The following is a 19,053-nucleotide window of genomic DNA, read 5'->3' on the forward strand; positions in this document are numbered from 1 at the left end:
TTAGTAGGGATCAATTTTGCTGACCTCTCTAATTGGTTCTGCTCCACTGTCCTTTACGGGGCTTCACATTAGCTGGAGCTCACAAGTAGGAAAAAAGTGATATTTAAAAGTTGAGTGTTTGGTTTGTTTTTTTTTTTTTTTTTTTGGAAGAGTGTGATGTGCCGATTCTGGTGTGGATGACCAGACAGGGACTCGATAAAGGGATTAGAAATGCTGCACTTCTGTAGGACAGTTGGTCGCTGTGGTGTTCTCTGTAATCTTCATCAGCCGTAAAACTTTAGGTACTCATGGAGATATGCGATGCAGTAGAAATATGTAAAGCATGTAGCTTCAGAGCGGAGTTTAGACAGTTGGTCTGAGGTCCATGAATGTCTTGTGTGCTGCGAGTTTTGGCTAATGAAATCTAATCAGTTTTAAAGGGCCAGGCTACATTATTTGTGGCGACGCTCTTCAGCTTAAAATTAGTCCCTTGCTGGGTGTGGTTTCCATGTTTTGCATGCCCTTGCCGAGCTATTGTGGAATTGCAAAGGTGAACCAAGTTCCACATAGTTCCTTAAAGGTAAGGTGCTAGTGATTCATTTATTACTGTGTTAGAGGAGGTGTGTATTTATACATAGATACCTTAGTAGTGGGAGTAGATTGACATTAACCTCATAACATCCATACCTGTGGACAGAAGCTGCTGTCTGTACTAGAGGAGCGTTTGCTCAGAAGGCGCTTGCTGTGCTTTGGGCGACTCAGGTCCAGGCTGTCACCCTCCATATTATCCATGGTGATAATATCTTGCTTGGACACTTGGGGTTGGTTGGTTTTTTTTTTTTTTTTTTACAAGCTTGATAGCAGGGTAAGGGTGCGTTGGGCAAGGTGACGATCATCTGGGCACATGTTGTCCCTTGGCACGAGTTCAAGCATGTACCTATCTTCCGCGTTCTTTGGTTGAGCCTAATAGGTCTCCTGTCTGTCCTTCCAACGCTGCCCGGTGCTGGGCAGACAGGCTAGCCTGGGGCTGTTGCTAGACGGGCACAGATGTGGAGTTCTGCAGGGCAGACAGGTTTTGTATGTAGCGTGAATGACGAGTCTCCTGCAGGTAGCGTGGATGGGCTGCGTTGCGTGATGGCGTTCCAGGCTGCATCTCCTGCCCGGCTCCGGCGGCCAAGGGATGGCCAGCATAGCCCGAGAGGTGAGGACGTGGTGTGTGCCGAGTAACAGAGTCCAGCCAGGGACTGCAGCCAGAAAGAAAGGCAAAGCTCCATGTTCCTGATTTACAGCTTCAAAGCATCAAAGGAGAAAAACGCAGTTGGGAACTCAGAACTTCTCGTAGAAACAGAGCTCTGCCAGGTACTGTCCGATGATGGATGTTTTTAAACTCAGTCTATATAGGGAAGCTTCGAGACTCAGGCTTATGCAGAACTCGCTACTAATCTCTCAGCAGGATATACTCCTGAGTAAGCTGTGTTCTGGTCTAGGGTAGGCTCCTGTGCTAAAAGGAGGATTAAGTACTGTTAAAGGAATCTGGTTGTTCTATCCAAAGAATGAGTTAAGGCAGTGGTCAATAAATTATACTAGAGGAAAAAAAACATTAGTAGGTTTATTGGTGATATGCACATGCTCCGGTGTTACAAAGTGCTTTCATATAATTTTTTGCTGGCATAATAAGTTTTAATAGGTGCTACTTAACAAAAAAATTGTTAGTGGAAGTTGTCCGGCCTGCTGTACCTCTTTCTTTTCCGCTCCGTTTCCAGGACACCAACGTATCGGTTTTCTCTGCCTGGTATTTGGTGGTGAGCCACTCGCCTATAAAACAGTCCTTGAAGCAGCTTGGAAGCTTTTCTACTTATTACTGTAGTTGGTTATCTCTGCAATCGATGGGAGTGCTATTAAATGTTATTTCTATAGGGGTTTCCCACACAGGCAATAAATAGCCTAAAGTAAACTAAACCACATAGCTGATCAGTATGGAGGAACGTTTTGGTTTTGCTCTACTGGTGGAGGGCGGTGTTAAGTTAAAAGCTTGAGTGAAACGCTGGATAGTCCAGGAGGCCATAAAGGCACGATATGCCCTCCCTGAGTGATCGTGGCCCTGTGTTTTACCAGCCTCCTGGACAGGGAGTTGGCAGTTCGTGTGGTTTCCAGCTGGAGGATAAGGTAAGCAGCATCCCGTTTGCCGGCACACGAAGAGCTGGACGCGGAAGGCTGGGGTGGGAAGCACCTTGCAGCCTGCAGCTTGTGATTACTGAGTGCTGCTCTGTGCCAAGTGCTCATGTGTGTGTTTGCTTGCATTGATCACCTGTACGATAGATAAAGGTAATGAGTGACTTGCTGAAGCAACTGATAGCTTTGGGTGTAGGTATGGTTCTGCTTCGCTGCTCTGGGGTTTGCCGCGGGGGATATAATCCGGTTGGGAGCCTGGTTCAGGGCTGGCATGTACCACCTGCGCAGTCACTTCCAGGAAGTGACTTTTTCTAAATCAAAACTTGTTGTTAGGGTGTTTAGATGCGATGAGGTTTTTATGAATAGCTTAGTCATGCTTCACTTTTTTTCTCCTTTTGAAACAGCTGTCGACAATCTTGCTGTGGGGAGGGATTCGGCCACTCCTTGTACTTAATAGCCAAACACTTCAGTCATGGTGTTGCAGCCTGGCATTGCACTACTACTTAGTTACTTTTGGAAATAAAGCTGTGGATATGGCATAATGTCATCCATTTATTTATTTATTTATTTACTTATTTACTTATTTATTTATTTATCCAAACCTGCCTTTCTCCCTTGCAAATGACCTTTATGCAGATCTAGAAGGCAAAGCACATCACTGGGAGTTAGCTGGTTCGTTGCTTTGGTTAGTGATAAGAAAACATGATGGCAGCACTCCAGGGAAAGCAGCTACCACGGGAACTTGTTGCTGCAATCAAGCTATATGGAACTTTTTGAAAAAGATCTGTCTCTATATATTTGTGGCCCTTTGTCATGGCAACAGGGTGACTCCTCTGTTGATGCCTACATGACAAATATGCTGCGACACCACAAATCCTGTAAACAGTTTAATGCCCTTCCAGAGGCTGCTGGTGGAAGCATGCAATAGGTAAAACTTTTTCAGTGTCATTCTAAACTCGGACTGTAATTTTGTGTTCTCTCTTGTGTGTTGGTGTAGGCATAAACCTCTTCCAGTTCCCCAGCTCGGCCATGCTGGGATTTGTGGGTCTGTTCAGCGAAGCAGACTGGGAAGTGGATTCTAGTTAAGAATGCATTATTTTCTTCCTGTACAATTCATACCTTGGATCACTTCAGCAAAAGAGTTGTTTCTTTACCTGGATCAGTTCCCTGACTCATGTCCCTTCGTGGTCTTACGAGCAACTGCTGCAGCAAAGGCTCTGGCGCTTCCACCAGGAGAAATGCTCCTGGAGCTACACCCTTGGAAGTGCTTTTCCGATTGCAAAGAAGGCATCTGACTATGGTGCCCGTCCCTGTTTTATAGCATGTGAAGATGACAAGGGAGATAGATGTGTTTCTAAGATAAGCCAGTGAGTTAAAAGTCAAAGTGGTTCCTTTTTAAGTTCCTTTTTAAGACTGCAATTATTTCTATCTAGAGTGAGTATCTGCAAAAATAAACCCTGCCATCTTTATATTTTTTTTTCTTTATAACCATTTTAGATACACTTTTAAGTTGTTGAGGAAGAAAGTGTAATCACAAATACTTTTAAGTAGTCAACAGTCCTTAAAAAGTATGCAGCATGCTATCTTGCAAGAAGTAAGCTTTAATTCTGTTGTAACTGTAACAGATCACATGTTGTGACATGGTCAGGCACTCTAACAAGACTATTTTATATATATTTAAAAAACCCCCTGAAAATCAGATGCTGAGGAGTTTATTGCGTGCTTTTTATTATGGGTGAAAGAAAACTAAATTCCTCGCTGGTGTGGCAATGTAGTTCTCACAGTCCAAACTGTAACAAAGGTGCATTGGGAACTTCTCAAATATTGCGGGTGGGATTGGAGTAAGTGTAAGGAAAAAACACCCCTCAAACTACTGTCAGCACGTCCTACAGCAGTTGTGTTGAGGGCTTGAAATACAGTATCTTCCAAGTATGTTTTGTATGTGAGGTTGGGTTTGGTGCCTCTGGGCAGCCTCCTGCGGGATTTCTTGCTGCTGCGAGGGCTACTTGTGGTGTGGACCTTGTGGGCTTCCACAGTTCATAGAGGACCTTGATTTTGTCCTTGGCTGCAGCATCCAGAATGGTGTTTTTTTCGCAAGCTAGCTCGTAATTCTGTAGCAGGGTTTCATTTGATAATGTTAATCCTCCTTGACCATTTGTATTTTCTTTGAATCTTTTTCCCCTTCATAAGGACCAGGAATTCACTTTTATATTTCTTCAAAATGATCCAGTCTCTTCATTCAAAAAATTATTTCCATCAGTTGTTCATAATAAATTGTTTTCCCATCTGGCTGCTCGTGTCTTTCCAAAACTGGTGATAATTTTTTAGTCAGTAGAAGTGGCAACTGAACTGTGACAGTTTTCTTGATGTCTGATCCTTGCATGAGGTCGCCTTTTGATTCCCTTGGAAATTGTGGGCTGATGACCGATCGCTCGTATAGGTTAGCTGAATCCTGCGTAGTTGCTCTTCTGAGATGCTATTTAAAATGCATGAGTGCAGGTTGTTGCAATTGATCCGTTGCATCTTAGTTTCAAGCACTTGTGAAATTTTCTAATGGACTATGCAAAAAGTTTATCATTTGCCAGAATAGCTTCTGACTGCTTCTGGTCTCTGTTGGTGTATTTTTTGGTCTTCATTCAGGTGGCTAGTCTACCTTTCACAGAAGTCATTACCCTTTAGTCTTTTGCTGAACTGTTTTTAACTTAACGTTGCATTTGCAAAATACATGGTGAGAGATCTCCCCAAATTGTTGTTTAACGTGAAATGTTATTTACAGTGTGACAGCACTGCTGAGATTAGCCTGATCCAGTGTAAAATGAAGGATTTAAGGATTTGCTTCTGTAGCAGCTACTTCAGGTTTCATTTCTGAGTGGGAGGGAAAATAAGTGATGAATTACTTATTTAAATACAAGGCTGAATTTTGGTGAGACTTATTCTCCATGAATGTGATTTAAGGTGGTCATCTTAAAGCAGAAGGGTGTATGTCATTTGTTGATGGTGTTCAAAACTTTGCATTGAGAGAAACTACCCTATGTGTCATGTTTGAATCCCTTGTGCTTTTTATTACCCATGACTAATACAGATTGGAGCAGTAAGTTACGTTAAAACCTGTGACGTATTTTGTAGCTTCATCTAAATTGTCTCTGAGGCTTCTGGCAAAGTTACTTGGGAAAGTAAATCTCTTCCCAACGTGTCTCTGCCCCCAGTGATGTAACTACTCTGTAAGTCTGAATGCTGCAGTTAGAAAAACCATTATAAACAAGGATTTTGGCACGGAGCAGCTGTTCTAAACTGGACTGTCTTCAGACTCGAACTACTGACTCACCCTTTCTTTTTCCATGGATTAACACACCTGGCATGCGTCACACACGGATCCTGGCCGACTCATCATGTTCTTGCAGGTATCTGTGATTGTGTGTTCCGTTTTCAGTGTAGGGAAGACCAAAGGGGGTGTGTGAATCTATCTGCACAGCGACCTCCTGCAGGAGATAAAAACCTCCTAATGGAAGTTGGTGCCAAGGATGTGTTTGTCCAAAGACTGCTATTGCCGTGTCCCTGATGCTGGGCTGTGGGAGGGATGCTGCTCAGCTCCTACCGTGCTTTAGGGGAGCGCAGAGCTGCTGCTTGTGTGAAGTCTCTTCAGTACAACCACATGAAAAGCTGTGCTGGGTCAGGCTGTGGTCCGTCCGGCCTAATTTCCTGCCCCACAGCTTTGGTTGTGGGTCCTTGGGGAGGGAGGTGCAAGAGCAAGGCAAGCGATCCACACTTGGGTCAATGGGCACGGTGGGGTTCAATACCAGGATGTGTGGCACATTCGGCTTCCCGGCACGTGCAGCTCTCAGCACCCGCTTAAATCTTGGAAGCTGCTGTCAATAGGAAGAGAGGAAAAATAGGGGATGCTGAGGCGTGAGATTGCTGAAGTGAATGAGAGTCTTGCTTGCTTTATACACTGGTTTCCCTCCTGAGTTTCCTCTGGGATGCTGAAGACTTCTGTCCCATAATAGGGGTGGGACAATGAGTGCTTGGATGGAGGAAGCAGGTGTGAAAGGAAGGGGGGGAAGTGATTTATTTTTTGGGGGGAAGGGGAGGCAGGGTGGCCAGATTTGACCCTTATACAAAGTAATTTCTTTTGGCACATGAGCTTGTGCACAGCACAGCGCACTTCCTAACTGCTGAACCTGCAAGTAAGGTGGCAGCAAAACTGGGACTTGTGCTTTTTTTTTTTAGTTAATACCACTTAGTGAGTCAGCTGAGGAGTGAGGCTTACGTGATGTACCTTGGTGTTACGTGATGAATTTTGTTGTTTTTGTGTTCCCTGCTGCCATAAATCTTTCATTGCAGCAACGAGGCTGTGGTACTGGCGGCACTGGACGTCTTAAAGCTGCACTTTGTACTTGGGGAGTGCTGGTTTTTAATTGTTTTAAAACCAAACTGGAGGTGAACGAGTTTACGTGTGACTTAGATTAGAACAGTTTCTGTAGTCTGATCTGGAGGTCTTTGAGTTGGTGCAGAGGATGAGTATGGAGATAAAAGTAAAACACGCTGGTTCACGTGCTACGTAGCAAATGTGTTTGCATCTGTAGCCAAAAGACTTCCCACCTGGGGAGTAATGACAGCACTTTGTTTCCATGGGGTTTCCAGCCTGTGTAGGAGCTTCTCTTGAACACAGGAGTCAGTTTTTCCATCGCTGAGTGGTTTGCAGCTGCTCCACCCATTTTTACGATGAGTGAGTGTTGTCTGAGAGCACAGTGGAACACAAGAGGTGGTGAGCAAACCTTTTGTTGCATTAAATGTAAATGTTTATGGTTTCTCTTCTCCTAGCAGCTGCAAAGAAGGTAGTTTGTCTCAGCTGAGTAGAGAAATAAAGACTAACCCCCTTTTATATGTATTGTAAAAGGAAGCTTTGTGTGAGGAACATCATCTCACAAGGTCCAGGTGACTTTTCACACCTCTGTGTGATGCAAGGCAAACCATTGCTGCAAATGTTTTCCTATATTAAGTAGTGTGGTTGCCAACAGGAAAATAAATACACGTTGTCTTCAGGTCCATCATGGGAGGATGCTGGGGGTTACATCGGTACCCGCTGTACAGCTGCATTTGTGTGCTGGTGGTTCCACAGAGTCCCGGACTTGGGCATGGGAGTGTGAATCTCCTTGTGCAATGGTGGCTTGGGAGACTCCAAAATCTGGAGCTACTTTTCCACGTGGCCAGGGCTACTAATTAATTTTTGACTGAGTCTTTTGGTAATGTGGCCTGAAGAAGGGTGAGTGTAGCATGGAGGCTGAGATTTGAGCACTTAACTAGGTTAAAAGTATGTTTTTGAGTGGGTGTCTTGCTCGTCTCCTCTATAAGATGCTGGAGGGGACTGGGGTGCTGGGAGCGGATTTCTTGGCAGCTGTTTCACAGTTAAAACAGGGCCTCGGTCCCAATTTTCATAAGCCATGTATTAAGCTAGAAAAAGAACTAGTGCATTGCTTGAAGAGCTTACAAGCTAAAACTGTGGATAATAAATATGCTTGCATGGACGTTAAGAGGATTAATGATTTGTGAAGTGCATTGAAAGTAGGAGAAATAAAGTACCACTTACATGGTAACCAGCTGCATGTCACGTATGTCTCATTAATTCATTTCTCCCTCCTTCCAGTCAAATTACAAGCAGCATTTGTTGATCTATATGAAATCATAGAATGGTTTGGGTTGGAAGGGACCTCAAAGATCATCTAGTTCCAACCCCCCTGCCATGGGCAGGGTCACCTCTCACTGGACAAGGTTGCTCAAGGCTTCATGTGTCAGTCTCATGTTATCCTGTATTTTGGGAAATTTACGATTTACTTATGGACAGTACCTTTAAGGTAGCACAGTGCTGTCTTTTCAGTTGTCATATCTGAAGAAGAGGTACCCTGCTAAATGTGGTGTGCTTCCTTCTGGAGCTGGTATTGGCTCTGTTTAAACTGCGGGGTTTAGTGCTTAGACCTCCCTGGTTTTTCCTTTATCAGATTAGCTAGGATTTTGGCAGGACTTTGTGCTGCCTTTTCTTAGCTGATCAACTTGCATGTGAGTGTTCAGTAACTTTCTTGCTTTATAATCTCAAAGTTCAGAAGTCATTGGGCTGTTTGAGACTAATAAGAGGTCCTATCCCAGCCCCAGCTTACAGTGGGTGTATACAAGGAAAACACTTCAGCAAGCGGAGAGCAAGTTTTGAAATGAGAATTCAAAACCACTTGAGGAGGATGGAGGACTTGTGACAAAGAAAGTACTCAAAAATGTATACGTCTTCCTGAAACTACAAAACGTGAGTGTGCTTTTTTAGCCTTTCTTTACTGGATTGCTTGTGTCACCCATCCTTTCTGCTATGTCAATTAATACTATGAGGTGGCAGATAAATGGCAGTCATACAGTTACTGTACAACTGCATTATATAAAAAGATTGAGCGTTTGAAATGCCTGAAAGTGATGAAGGGTATCAAGTGAGGGTAAACTAGGAAGTTCTTTAATGCTCTGCTTAGAAGAGTCTTCATTTTTTCCACTCTCCAGGAACTAATTTGTAAAATCTTTGCCAATTTTTACTAAAAACCTAGTCTCGTTAGTGCTTCTGATAGTAATTAAAAAGAATAATACTGTTTTAATAAATACCTGTTTTTATGCCTTAGGCTTGCGATATTTCAGTGCCAAGGGAAACTTAGGCCATTTTGGAGGAAGCACACTTTAAGTCTTGTTAAATTTTGTCTTCGGGAATGGTACATCACTTGGTGTTTGCATTGAAGGAGATAAATTGTTTTCTCTGTAAGGATTTTTTTTGACTCTTAGATAATGCTGCATGCGGGCCACCGGGTAACTTGAGGGTGAAGAAAGAGACTTGGTTTAGTGTTTGATGGAAGTCGGAATGCGGAGCAGGGAGCTGTTGCAGCATGGTTGTGTTAATGTGGCTGTGATGCTCAGCAGAACATTTTGAACTCCGGCACAAGAGATGTAAAACTCTGTCTAGTTGGGACCGTGTTGCTTCTGGCCAGTTGGCAAAAAAAAAAAAAAAAAAAAATTCCCATGGTGGAGGGTAGAGAAAGAGCTGTTGGGATGCTGCTAGACGAGAGCATAGCAGCAACGGGGAATTTGGGAATACGCCCAAGCTGGGGAATGCACTGATGAGCTCTGGATGTGCCTTCCAGCCAGGGAGAGTTGCGGGGTGGCGATGGCATGGACCACCCTGCATGTTGGGAACTCGTTGTCACCTTCTGCTTCTTGCTTAGCTTCAGCGTTAGCAAGCCATTCCTCATGAAAGAGCAGACTTTTGGATGTATCCTGGGCAGTAAGCAGCGTACTGGGAAGGTACAGGAGTAACCCTGTTTGCTAACTTCTCCTTGAAGTTAGGAAGCATTAATTTACTGCTTAGTGCAAGATGCTGAGCACCGGTGCCGTGATGTGCCAGTCCTGGTGTCGCTGCCTTGGCTGGTTGACAGTGTCCTTGCCTCCTAAGGAGCACAGGCAGGATCAGAACAGACATTGATTTTTGTTTGCCTCTTTAAATTATCTGTGTAAACTCCCTGATGTCTGTTATTCAGAAAATAAATCTCATCTGATAGGTCCAACCCAGAAAAGTGTATATATCCAGCAGCCAGGAAATCGAGTAAGTCCTGATCTATTCTTAATTTCTTGTGTTTCCTGTGGTTTTATTGTTTGTGTTACCAGCCCTAATATTTACATACTTTTAAATGAGCTTTTCTTTTTTTGGAAGATACTGCTTTGTTCATATGCCTTGTGGAACAGGTTCTTCCATTTTTTTTTTTTTTTTCTAATAACCAAACAACTTACTTTCTCAAAGGAGGAGGAGAAAAAAAAAAAGATTATAGGAAGCACCAAAGGGAGATATCTAAGAATAGAATTGGTTTTTGCTGATGATATGCTAAGACTCATTCTAAACTTGCATCTCCCCTTCCAAATGTCCTTGGGCTCTTTGAGAGCTTTGTAAAACTTCTTGCATATCAAATGATGTGCTTGTGGGTGCTTTATCTGAATAGCAGATGCGTTTGCTGCTGGCATTTTAAATGCAAAGATGCTTCTATGAAAATGATTGTAAGAACAAAGTTGTGCTAAACCCCCAAAGAGTTAGCAGGGCAAGTCCGTGGACTCTGCAGTGTTAGTGTTTAAAAGCAATGCTAGTCAATGGTGTCCAGCTGTGCGTCTCTGGAAACTCTGATGTCGTCTTTTTCTGTGAAGTACGGAAGATTTCACGGTTATGTTCTATGCCTTTCTTCTGAGTGTGGAGGAGTGATGGAGCTGATGTTGTTCTTCTGGGTGTCTGTCCCTTGGTACATCAGCTGGCCTTCCTTTTCATGGATATTTTCTTTCCTCTAATAATCCTTTAGGAACTAATTTCAAAGTCCCAATGTGAAAAAAATTAAAATAATGTGGTCTCCAAAGAAGTTGTGATCAGCCCTTATTTGTAGGTATTACTGTTTTATGTTGATTTTCCAACTACTTTTCAAATATATATTTCTTTTAAGAAGTAAGGCAGAACTTTAGGACTTTTTTTTTTTTCTTTTTCTTTTAAATCTGTTTTCCCTGCCATGAAATAAAACCTATTTGCACATTGATGAATAGTGGCTAGGAAGCCTGTCTGGTTCTGCAACAGGATCCATAAATAGCGTTAGTGTCTGGTTTACTTCGGGAAGGAAGGTGTCCCGTTGTGGTGGAGCCCTGCACTCACTCGCAGTAAAGTTTCTCTGTCTGGGCAATGTTCACCAGCTCGACACTTTAAAAGAAACATGATACAAAGTGTGTAGCTTAAATATTTGAAGTACAGAACCCCTTTAAAAGCTCAAGCAAATACTGACTTTAATAGAAATGGGTTATATTGATCTTCCCTTCCCCCTCCCATATCTCTGCTGTGGGCTCAGAAAGGACTTTGTGGGTCATAAAGCTGGGGTGAAAATCTGTTTTCCCCATCACCCTTCCTATTTCTTGCTGCAAGGAGCACCCCGGGCTAGGGGGAGTGCATTGTCACATGTGGTCTGTGTATAACGCTCCAGTGTGTTCAGGTGGATGGAACAGTGCTTGGAATAGCTGTTCTAGTTGCCAGACTGGATCTGGCAGCTAATTCTCAAACCTGTTGGGTCTCAGGATTGAGGTTTGGCTGAATGCCTCTGAAATGCACCTTCCCAACCATTTGTAAGGATTTTTTTTTTTTTTTGAGCCAAGAGCACCAGGTTTGGTCTTCAGAGCATTTGGTTTGGGACACAGTTGCTAAAGGAGAAACTGTCCTCTGTGCTAGATTAAAAATCAGTTTATTCTGGAAAATGGAAGGAGAAAGTTCAAGTGCTTCAGGGATCTCACCGTTAACCATCCCTGATGCCCCAGAAGCAAGAGTGTGCGCACTCCTCTTGCAAAATGGCAATGGCAGTAATTAGCTCTAGCCATCCTGGGAGCAGATGAGGTTTGGGGTGCTGATGTCCCGTTTGAATGATAGTCGGCCAAATGAAACAAGGCAAAGTTTCAGAATTGGAATAAAAAAAGCTTATCTTTTTTGCCCGCATAACAAAGGCGGTAGTGAAATACTCCCCGCCCCCCTGCTGCACTATATTTTCCTTTTTTAAACTGCTCGTGGGATGGTTATTACTGGATGTTGTGAAATGTAAATAACGCCAAGGTAGTGAACTCGGCATTCCCGGCTCCTTGGCAGTGTTCGTGAATGGAAACATCTGTCCGCGTCCTCTCTGGGTTGCTTCCCTCACACAGCTGCCCGCCTTAAGCACGGCGCAGTGCGGGGCCATACGTGCTGCTGAGCCCTGGAAACCTCTCCTTGACTTCTGCATGTGTACACCACACAAAATGGAGGAAAATCTATAGGCTAAAATGTGTAATTAATTTCCCCCCCCCCGTGAGGATTTTAGTACAAGTCGTTAAAATAGCTGGTGTTCTTGTGCCAGCCTGCGACTGCAAGACCCAATGCAGGACAGACCTGATCTCGTGCTCTTGGCAGAGCCCAGCTCTTCTCTTGGTCCCTGCATCTCATGTGGATTTCACTCTCAAATCACAACCCCTCGCTTAGCAAATGCATAACTATTCCTTGTCTCTCCCGTTCAGATTATACAAATAGGCTCTGGCAGGGTGTAAGCGTCACTGGAAAGGATGTGTTGGTTTGCAGGCTTGAAGATGGGCGATAAGACTTGAACTGCTTTTACATGAAACCACCTCTTAAAGAGGAGTGGGCACGAAGGGAACGACACAGAACTGCAGTGCAAGCGCAGAAGGGAGGGTAGGAAACCACCCCGATAATTCACTCGGTGTTTTTTCTTGAGTGGGAGATCTCAGTAGCTTTTTACTATGTGGGCATTTAAAAAAAACCCACCCAAACAAAACCCCAAAATCTGAGAAACCATGCAAATAATGCAGGAAATACGTAATGAACAGTTTGCGATTGGGAGAGATAGTAACCCGGGCTTCAGAGCTTTAGGTTGGCTGCAGGATGTAAATACTGCTTGTGCTGACATGGGTGAGTGTTGTGTACTGGCAGCATTGACAATTTTGACTCTAAAGCAGACTTTGTAACTGTAGACAATACTTAAAAATCTTTTTCGTGTAAAATAGAGAAATCGTTACGAATTTTGTCACATTAGTGGAACTTGAAAATTGAGGCGACGTCTTTACAAAGTGTTTTCTTTTTACTTCTCTGCTTGCGATTTTAATCATGAATTGAGAAAAATGGAGGGGAGCATGAACAGGATGCTTTTTTTCCTCTTTAAAAGTATAAATATCAACGATTTTCCTCTCGTGGCCCATGCTTTGTGCGTGTGTGGTGAAAGAGAAATGTCAGGTTTTAAACAGATCAGAAATCTTTCCAGTACATAGCATCAGTTTAAAGCGAGACTGCATGACCAGGTTTTGATGGGTTAGGGATATTATTAGGTGAATTAATACAACTGTCTGCGATGCAATTATGAAAATTATTTTGCATGTTTTTAAAGCTTTCAGTGGTTTTTCTTTTGCTGTCAGTATGTGAAAAAATAGTTCTCTAAGGGAAGCCTTAACTGTGCTAGCTAGGGAATATTTCTGCATTCAATATATCCAGTTCTGAAAAAAAAGTGGGTTATTCTTAACATAAATTACATACTCAGAATTAACTAAGATTAAAATTACAGTGAAGACAGGCTAATAAGGGTTTTACTCTGCTTAGGAATTTGACTTAAAGCCTGCATTGGAGCCTGAAGTTGAATTTGAGCCACCAATTCAGTTGAAGTGCAAAATGCCTCCCTGTCTCGATTGGGGTTAGCTAATGCAGAGTTTTAACTGAATTAAGGGGTTTGGGTTTTTTTTTTCTCCTTTTCATTGTACATATTTATAAAGAATAATTCTGATGATTTTGTTTTTCCCCTCTAAGTCATTCCAAAAGCTAATACAGAAGATCATTGCATAATGAAGGGGGGGTTGCTTCTGCTGTCTCTCTAGTGTCTCTTCAGGATTTCCAGCCCTGTAAATAATTGCTCAAGGCAAAGGTACACTAATTTTATTTGATGAACAGGAAGTCTACAAATAGCCGCGGTATTTTGCCATAATTAAATTTGCAGCTGTGCAGGTGTTTAGTCTTACCCATAGTCAGGAAAACCAGTGCTTCAAATACATAGATTTGCAAGAACGAGGATGAGGAGGTGGGGTGTAGATTTGAAGGAAAGTACAGCAGCATAAGTTGAATTTAAGGGTTAAAAAAAAAAGTTTCAGGAGATGTGTTATTGATGGAACTGCTGCTGTGGCTTGGCTTTGTAACAGCAAAACAAAACCGTCTGAACTCCCATTTCTTCAGAGATGGCAAGATACCTTCCTTTAGATTTTTTTTTTTTTTTTTTGGATGCATTATGGTGGTCTTAGATTGATATGCTGTTGGTTCTGCTCAGAGAAGGCTCCCACTGTTGTCGCAGGGCTTGGTGGTATTTGTTAATGTGGTAGTTTTGGCTTATGCCTCTCACTCCCAAACCTCTCTTTAGCTCATGTGATTCAAATACCCTTTTCTTTGTTGTATGGGTTACCCGAGCAGCTACGTGTTCACCCTTGAGCAGCTGGTTAGGTGACACCCCATGTCTCCTCTAGACAGTGAGAGTGTTAAAGCACTTCATTAATACTTAACTTGAGTGCTTGCAATGAGGTGGCTGAAGAAAATTACTGTCATTAAAGTGATGCTGTCAGAAATGCCTGAAACAGCTACGTTGGGAGACTGACTCATCCTGCCCTTGCTCTGGGAGCACGGCTGGATGCAGTGGGAGGGTATCCTGTTTGTTGGTTTTTTTTTTTCCACAACTTTATGACCTTGTATCACCAGCCCATGAGTTTATTTGGGAACAAGCTGATGTAGGAGAGAGGACGATACGCAAACGGGAATGTTTCTGTGGGTGATGCTCATAGCTGAAATGGTCTTGGAGTAGTTATTTTGAGAGAAAAATCTTGGCTCACATTCACCCAGCTGAACTACCAAGAGCAGCCTGTGATGTGGAAGAGAAAGGGGAGATGGGGAGGAAGGAAGCAGGTGGTGAGAGGATGCGTGTACCAGAGAAGTGGAGCACCACTCATGATATCTCTTCAAAGTCCTGCTTTTCCTCCCTCTAGAGGCGGTCATTATTCCAAGAGGGCTCAGAGGTTTGGAAAAAAAAATAGATTGGTATGTATGCAAGGAGCAAGTATGAAGAAAATTGCTGTGCTGTTCGTACACTGAATGTGCAAGGCGATAACTGAGAGGTGCGGGGTGATGTTGTCAGTTGAGTTTGGCTCTGAAGCTTTGGGGGGCATAGCAAAATACTTGTGTGCCAGCCCATGTGGGCTGGTATAAAAATAAATAAATATAAAAGATTGTCCCAATCTTGCTTAGTACTGGTCTTGAGCACTTCTCACAACTTTGGGTGAAGAAACTTCTCTTTCTTAGCATAAAAAACAGTACTTAAGATATTCAGGCAGAAATGGTGCTACCTCTCCAGAAAGGAATATTAGCATAAATACTCAAAGTGTCCAGCTAATCCGACAGGATTGTGAACCAGTGCATGATACTGTGCCTGTGTGCATTAACAACTGTAATTATGAATGACTTGCGCTGTGAGACAGAGTGATAGCTTCAATTCTGCTTTTTTGTTATAAACACAGCGTCTTCCGTGCTATTGTTTGAAGACTCCTTTGGAAGCCTGATTTAATAGTGGAGCTGAGTGAATAATTCAAAACCTTTTTATCAAGTACTTGTTTAAATTCTTAAATGAGCTCACCATAACCTTTTTATGCACCCCTCCTGCATGTGTCATACAAATATTAGAATAATTGAGTTTTACTAGTGCAAATGTTTCTGTGAAGCAAATTTTTAGAGCTTGATGTATGACTGTTTATGGAAAGGGGAATGTTAAAATCTTGCACACCAGTGTCTATGCCAGAAACTTGTGCTTGCTTACTTAGGAAGAGGGTGGGGGACGGGACCCTCAGCTTCATTGGAGCAGTGCTAACTAAGCTCAGGTTGAGCTTTGTCAGATTGACTCGTATGCAGTTTAAAAACTGAGCACATGTATTTAAAGGAATTTCAGCTGTATCTCTCTTCCAGGCCATTCTACAAACAGTAGCAGTACTTACTTTAAAATACTTGCTTTTTTCAGATAAAGTACTATTTCTGACGTTTTTTTCCTTTTCCTCCCCCCTTTATGTGAGATGAACCAGCACATTCAGAACATATCTGCTTAGCATCACTGAGTAACTTAACGTAGGGATGCAGACCAGAGAAAATCCATAGTCACCTTCCAGGTTTGGTCTTCCCCTGGCTTGAAGTCCAGGTCTGGCTGGAGGACAGCCTTGCAGATAGGTGCTTTGGGTGGATTTAGCGTGGCTACTCGCATGTATTAACATTTGCAGACTTGCTGGTGAAAGCTCATTAGTGTAAAATCGCTTTTGAGTACTGATGGTCTTTGCAGGGCTTTTATTTGCCTTTTAACCAGGATGTCTAGAGAATGGGCATTAATTCATCTGAATTCTGAAGAGACGTGGAAGACTTAAAAATGGAAAGCCAGCTCAAGAAGCAGGGATTGAGGGTTGGATAAGCAGCTGGGCCACGCTGTATTCTTAGAGGAGAATTGTTGCTTAATTGGTTACAAGAATTTAGGAGAGGCTGTTTATTCTGTTTGCACACAAACCTTCTCCTGTGCATGCTCTGGCAGCCCTCTAACCTTTCTGGCACCGCTAAGCATGTGCTGCAGCTTCCCTTGGAGGATGAGATGGAAAACCCATACTCTTTCAACGTGTCCTGAATTTGCAAAGTTTGAATTGCATCTGTGGGGTTTGCTGTCTGAATTTTGGATTTCTTTGCTGACTTTAATCTCTGAGCTCTGCTGAAACCTTGTTTAACAGTCTAAATGTGGTTACTGCAGAAATGCCCAGGAACATGCTGAACTCCAGCCACTGGTAAGCATCCGTGCCACGTGCCCCTCGCAATGTATGCAGAAATCTGGAATTGCAGGCTTGTGTGGCAAAGCAGATTCTTGGAGTGACAAAGAAACTACTATTGAAATCTTCCATTGCCTTCAGTTGCAGCCATCCCAAGTGTAACTTCTAACAGTACAGAGGCTAGAAACTGGGCATCTGTGTATCCACAGACAGGCCTCTGAAGGAGGGGAAAAAACCCTAACATGGTCTTTGAAGGAGGAACTTTTGGTTTTGGGGGTTATATAAAAAAAAAACCCAACGAAACCAAATCCCAGCATCATCACAACAGCCAACCTTGAATTTCCACAAGACAGTCAGTGAAATGTAGGAGCGAAGTAGACCTATTCTTTCTTTTGGCTTTCTTGAAACTGTCATCTGTGTAAAGTCATATTTTAAGTGAACAAAGTTAGTTGCATCCAGCTCCATAACAGTGGGCCTTGGCCTAATGTTGTGGTTTTCCTGTAGTCTGTTAACTTGGAGGCGAAGACTGTTCAGACTTAGTCTGACTCCCTCACATCAGCTGTAGCATCTGGTGCAGTTGATCTTTACCAAGCTGAAAAGACTTGACCAAGGAATATCTAGACTGTGCCTCTTCATTTCCTTGCAATGCAGTGGGTATCAATGGTTCATCATCTGTAACTTGCCAGCGCGGGTTCCTCAGACTTGAAAACAAATGGGAAAGTTTGGGTGCATTTTCTTCACTTGTTTTTAATTAAATATTGCTGCCACGAGAGTTGTTTTGTGACAAGAAAGACCCAACAATCTTACAAAATGTGCAGAACAAGCAGGCTGTGTCTTGTCATCCCATTACGACACTCCCACTGTAGGAAACACCCTTTGCACTTTGATGAATATATTAATAGTGCTAAATGGCAAACTAGCATCTACAGTTGCTTTTGTGCAATTGTAGATTTATAACAGTATGTTGGCTCTCCAGGTATTGTGCTGCAAAGCACGTGCGAAGACAGGTGAGCAGTATTACCCTTATTTACCACGTGGGGAATCTGACACTTTGCAGCTTTTTCCGAAATACCCACTAAATCTCGGCGTTTGCCAAATAAGTCGCTGTAGTTTGGTTGAAGTTGGTGATTGCAACAGGCAAGATCTCCACTGCAGCACAAAGTGGGGAGAGGGAGTGCGAGCTGAGTGATGTGTCTGAAGAAATGCAGGCTGATGGCAGAACAGAAAGTGACTCTTGTCTCCTGGTTCCCTAATTCTCTGCTTGATTGCTGAGAAGAAAATACGTGACCACTGAGCAAACTGGAGTGTCTGTACAGCCTGTGCTGAAGTTTTGTGTAGAGTTAATAATAACCTAAAGGAGAAACTGGATGAAAAAAAGCTCTGGATTTTGTTGTAGCTCTTTGCTTTTTGGTTGCATGTTGGTATTCTGCAAAGCAAGAGGTAATTTGGCAGCCTTTGGCAGCCTTGTCACGATTTACATAAGTATCTTTGATACTTCACCCTCTGTGTGACGACCTGTGGACCATCTCTGTTGGGTCTTTACGCCACTCTAGATTTTGTTATTCCCTCTTTCTGCCCCTTAGAGGTTTGCACTCCATCCCTGTCCAATTCAAACGCGTGCCTGTTCAAAAATGCATCACCTTGTCTTTGAAGCCTTCCTGTCCATATAATAGTGTGTTGAAAAGCATTTTGTTATTTTTGCTTGTATTGATCTCATTTAGCATTGTCAGAGGGGAAAACAGTTAATGGCTTGACTTGTATTTGGACTGGATGGAGTAATGATGAAGTATAGCCAAGTTGTTTTCTTTCTTTTAAAGCTGCATACTATTTTCTGCTGTGGCTGTTTTGATTCTTGTTTATTTTGCTATTTTGTTTGCAGAAGAATAGTCTGAGAGAGGGGAAGGAAGAGGCAGGGTTTACCTCTGCAAGCGTCATTGTTAGCCCTAACTTTTGGTAGAGCTTTGCTGCTGTGTCTCGGCCTTTTTAAACTTGAGAAACGTGTTTTTGTTTGTATTTCCATCTTGTTACGTTTTAAAACTGTTTTAACTATACTAGATTGTTTGAACATTAATAGGGGGAATGTTTTTCAGGGTCTTGATAGAGTTACCAGACGGCTTTTCATCTGCCAAGTACTATACTGGGCTCTCAGTGGTGGGGTTTTGCTTGGTTGGCTCTAAGAATCTGCAAAGCAACTGTTCAAAATTGCTGACACATGTTCAGTAATGTGGAAATTACCATCCTACTCCATTGAAGTCTGAGTGCTCATGTTGGCAATAAGAACAGGATCTGACCCTGATAATTATATATGAACTGTCTTAATCTGGAGAGTATTTCTAGGCAGTGTCTTCTCTCAGACTCTGGCCAGTTTATCCTTTTGGTCTTGGGATTTAAAAAAAAAAAAACAGTTATTTTCTCAGTCTCTTAAAAAAATATGCCTTTCTGTTTCTTCTATGTGTTTTTGAATTATTCAACCACATGTGCCTATTTGGCGATGCCAATTTAAGAGTAAAA

At 42.7% G+C, this 19,053-nt stretch overlaps 1 protein-coding gene across 1 annotated transcript in view; it reads left to right on the plus strand.

The window, feature by feature from the left end:
- Positions 1-2,055: 2,055 nt before the first annotated feature.
- AKAP13 (A-kinase anchoring protein 13) overlaps positions 2,056-19,053 on the plus strand; it is a 215,651-nt gene continuing 198,653 nt past the window's right edge. Inside the window, exon 1 of the mRNA XM_086471785.1 lies at positions 2,056-2,145. Within this exon, the coding sequence (XP_086327911.1) occupies positions 2,056-2,145 (90 nt within the window). The remainder of the gene's footprint in view (positions 2,146-19,053) is intronic.

Source organism: Leptosomus discolor, chromosome 11 (genome assembly GCF_034619465.1).
Source record: "Leptosomus discolor isolate bLepDis1 chromosome 11, bLepDis1.hap2, whole genome shotgun sequence".
NCBI lineage: Eukaryota > Metazoa > Chordata > Aves > Leptosomiformes > Leptosomidae > Leptosomus > Leptosomus discolor.